The sequence below is a fragment of the Cynara cardunculus genome, assembly GCF_001531365.2.
Source record: "Cynara cardunculus var. scolymus isolate 2C chromosome LG 9, CcrdV1, whole genome shotgun sequence".
NCBI classification, from domain to species: Eukaryota; Viridiplantae; Streptophyta; class Magnoliopsida; order Asterales; family Asteraceae; genus Cynara; species Cynara cardunculus.
This window is the reverse complement of record NC_037536.1, coordinates 16022917-16027375: the sequence shown is the minus strand read 5'-3', so window position 1 is coordinate 16027375 and position 4459 is coordinate 16022917. Positions and strand designations below refer to the sequence as shown.

Here is a 4459-nt window from a genome sequence, read left to right as displayed (position 1 = left end):
CCCCCAACTAGCCTTAGCCACTGAGTGAGCTAAAAATTGCCCCCTAATGTTGGTGTACTCGAAGGCGGGTTCTGTGTGGGTGCGGTTGGGGTTGCTGGTAATCAACTTTTTGCCCAAATGACACCCTTCAAATAATACTAGTTCAACAATGTCTCAACTAGACTCTGCCATCACACCCATTGTTTGGCTTTCACATTTAACTTGTAGACATTGTGCAGTTTCTTCATGCCAGTTTCTTATTAGCTTTGCTTACCATTTAGAATTATGAATTTAGCTTCATAATTGGTTTTGTAGGTTTCTCAAGTGTTAGTTTGTATCATGTTCTAGAGGCTAGATGGTGCTTCTCGTTACAATTCTGAAGGGTTGCATAATGGCCCATTTAGGCTAGTTTGCGATAACATGAATTAGTTTTAGACAACAGGCTCATTGCATCAAATTTCAGTTGAAGCATAATATTTGAAGTACTTATCATGTGACGTTTTATGTATAAGAGTGAGGTCTTGGGGAACCCCCCCCCCCCAAAAAAAAACACCAAACACCCTGATAATCATTCATCTGTGCAGTATGCACATGTGCAGTATGCACATGTGCATGTAAGTAATCAAAGATGTTTCCTGATCTCTATGCAGGTGTGCATGTTATACACCTGTGTCTACTGGACAAATTATGTGTATGCATATGTACATACCGTACAGATGAATGGTTATCAGGGTATTCCACAGATTTTTGAAATTTTTGCGGTTTTCTCTTGAAGTTGACCCTTATATATAATATCTATTGATTTGTACATACTATTCTTTATGATATTTGTTTGATTTTGCTGCTCAATCTTCTACACATGCATGTCTGTGATTTCTGTTGAACATTGAAAACATTGCAGCTCAAATTGTTGAACAGAATTGCTACTGTAAAAGATGATGGAACTGTGGAGTTTGATATACCCGCAGATGTTGAGCCTCATGCTTATGGGGCTGGGGCTGGGGCTGGGGCTGGAGCTGGGGAAGTTCAAAACGAATGCAACGAAGATACTCTTGACTCAACAGAACCTCGGTATTTTCCACCATTGCAGATAGTAATGCTTATTGTTGGAACCCGCGGTGATGTGCAACCGTTTGTGGCAATTGGAAAGCGTTTGCAGGTCCTGCACATTTCTTTCCATTTCCCATTTTCTATTAATGGTTTTGAATATCGTGTAAGTTATGTACCAAACTGGTATGGTCACATCTTTTGATCTTGAAAAGAATCTTGCCATCTTGGTTCCCTAAGTTCTCGTTATATGAAATCGTAAACCGGTGTTTCTTGGATCAGAACTTGTTATGTTTTTTGTCAGCTGAGGAACTATTTAATTTTGGCAAGAGTTCTACATGCTTAATCTCCATACTTACTTGCATTTCTTATTGCAACAAAAAAGAATCTTTTATTTTGAAGTATATAATATTTATTTATGGCAAATGAAACTCACACAGATTCCTCACCTTTGGTGAGGTTGGAAACCTTGACCTCTAGGAAGGTTGAGTCACCGGGTACCACCGCACCAATGGCCCTTTGGTAAAGTGATGCGGGCCTTGGCATGGAGAACCAGGCTTTATCGTTCCTGGAGGCCCATGATCGGGCTAATAGGGGCATCTAGATTAAACGGCCATAACTTTTGCTACGGGATTTTGGAGGCCTAAAAACGTTGTTTAAGCATGTTTTTGGACACTTTTGTGTTTTTTGCTACTATTTACCTTTTTTTCGTTTGGGCTTTTATGTTCGCCCCATAGTTTTTTTTCAGGACTTTTTTGTTTTGGCCTTCATATTTACCTTCTGTTTGTGTAATTTGGATGGTCGGACTGGAAATTTAAGAACTTTTCATTTTCTTCCCAAATTTTGAGTTCATAGTGAATTCCACTTTGAAGCCTAAGGTTCGGTATTCATTGAATCAACCAACTTAGAAGAGATTTTCTCAGGGTATTCGTAGAATCAACGGGTTTAATCTTCGTTTTCGTTATTATATGTTGCATCATAAAGGCTTGGTCTTTCGTTCGCTATTCGAATGTCTGGACCAGCTTGATACTAAAAAAAATAAAAAGATCTTTCGCAGGCTAGAGATTTCTTGTTTCTTTTGGGTTAGTAGTTTTTTCAAGTGAAAATGGAGATACATCTCTTCTGAGTTCAATTATGAACAAAGTTGCTTTTTTTTGTCTTCTTCCTCTCTTAGCAGATTTATTCTTAGTTCCGAATGGACTATTTTGATGTTTCACTTACGTACCCTGATACCACCTCTATTGGTTTGTTGGTCGGCCTAGTCCGCGGACCACCTTATTCAACTGAGCTTAGTATGACAATCAGATTGAGCAAGTAAAAACTTTCTCCTTCCTCGGTGAATTCCTCCAACCTGAAGGCTATTGTCATCCAATTTCACCGCCGGTCATGAATGCAGCAGTACTTTCATATTACTTCATGGAGGCAAATATCTATAAATGAGTTTGTATCTTCTTACCAATTTATGAATCAAATAGGACCTTTTGTTGTTCAACCTTACCTTACTAGTTATAACCTCCCGATTGGCATCACTTTATATCCATATATAGAGCATAGTTTTGCAATTCGCCGAATATGATGCATAAAAGTGCTATGATCTTTTTCTTATAAAAATTGTGAAGCCTATCCAACAACAAACCCTTCATATGGTTGGGTGAAAAATTGAATTTCTAAGTGAACGCAATCGATGTCAGGACACTATATGATGTTTTTTTTTGGGGGGGGGGGGGGGCGTGCATGGGGTCAAGCTCTATATGATTGGGGATGACAAGGGGATTAACTTAATAAGTTATTGGTCGGAAATCGTATAGATGGTTTTATGGTATCATTCACCAGGATAATGGTTAGCTTTATTTCTTTGGATAACTATTAGTAATTGGCCTTACCTTATATTATGCTAATAGATTTATGAATGTGAATGATATTCATAAATGGTTATGTTTTTTTTTCAGGAATATGGCCATCGTGTTAGACTAGCGACCCATTCAAACTTCAAGGAATTTGTCTTGACTGCTGGATTGGAGTTCTATCCCCTAGGTGGAGATCCTAAAGTTCTTGCTGAATGTACGTCGTTACTTCTTCTTTTTCCACATAAACTTGATGACATTACCTGGATTCAACAACAATATGCTTTCATTATTTATCGAGTCTCGTGAGTCACGAATCAAAGGATTGCTTCTACATGATGTGATCGTTGTAACGCCCCACGTCCTTATATATTGGGTGCCGTTACTTTACATGATAAAACTATTACATCTTGAATCTGAACTTGAAATTCAACTTTATTTATAACATATCTTGAAATTATATCAAAGAAGAAATTACTTAGCGAAAACGTAACCATAGCTTGTATTACAACAAAACTTGCTTATTGACTAAAACCATACTACTTTATGCAAATCCTCCTTACTTCTTTCCTGAGATACATACATGAGATATATAAGCTATAAGCTTAGTGAGTATTTATGGTTTCATGAATGAGAAATTTTCATGATATTTTGTGAATGATAATTCATTAAAGCTCTTGATCACGTATAAAAATATTCTTTATTATCATGCGTAAACATTCATAAAATACTATTCTTTATCATGCATAAACTATTCTTTTGAGATCTCACTTACCACATGCATGTATACCATACTTGTCTTGAGGTTTGCTAACCCCAGGTCCATAAAAGGCTACGCTATAAGGTCCGTTTGCAAGACGTCCCTTTTTGTAGTATCCCTTACGTTGGATATTATGGTTATACATAACATGTAAAAAATTTCATGCCTTGTGTAACACATATGATAACATGTAAATGATTTTCATGTCTTGTGTGTATACTTGTATTAGAACATGTCATCATGCATATCTTGAATATGTGTATCAAAATATTTTCATGTAAAACAAGCATGCCAACATAACTTGTACTGCGTAAGATACTTTTATATATAACATGCATGTATCTCATAAATCACATAAGTACTCACCTTGATTTGCCTACTTTTTCCTTTGATTCCTTTCTTCAAGCTTAATTATGTATATATAGAGAGATTTCTTATTTTTGGTATGCACAAATAGTGACCCTTAAATAGATAAATTCATTGCATTAACTACTTGTTCTTTTTGCTCTCAAAATTGTACTCTGAGAGTTTGACACCTCATCAATAAAGATAAGAGAATCTTGACAACTCATCTCTATGGATAAGAGAATCTATACAACTCATGCTTTTAGTACTCCTGGTCATGCTTCCTAGACTTGTCTTGTAATCAATAGTCTTGCCAACTCATATTTTTTTAGCCTAAACAACTCATCACTAGATTGCTTATTCATGCTTACTAGACTTGCCAACGCACTTCTAGCCATAACAACTCATCACTAGATTGCTTATTCATGCTTACTAGACTTGCCAACGCACTTCTAGCCATAACAACTCATCACTAGATTGCTTA

General features: G+C 36.6%; 1 protein-coding gene across 2 annotated transcripts in view; it reads left to right on the top strand.

Moving 5' to 3' along the window:
- Positions 1-4459, top strand: part of LOC112517916 (sterol 3-beta-glucosyltransferase UGT80A2) — a 16665-nt gene that overhangs the window by 3564 nt on the left and 8642 nt on the right. The window contains exons 3-4 of one of the 2 annotated variants that reach the window (XM_025125335.1): positions 881-1138; positions 2976-3087. In XM_025125335.1, the coding sequence (XP_024981103.1) occupies positions 881-1138; positions 2976-3087 (370 nt within the window). The remainder of the gene's footprint in view (positions 1-880; positions 1139-2975; positions 3088-4459) is intronic. The other variant, XM_025125336.1, reaches the window with a different exon arrangement.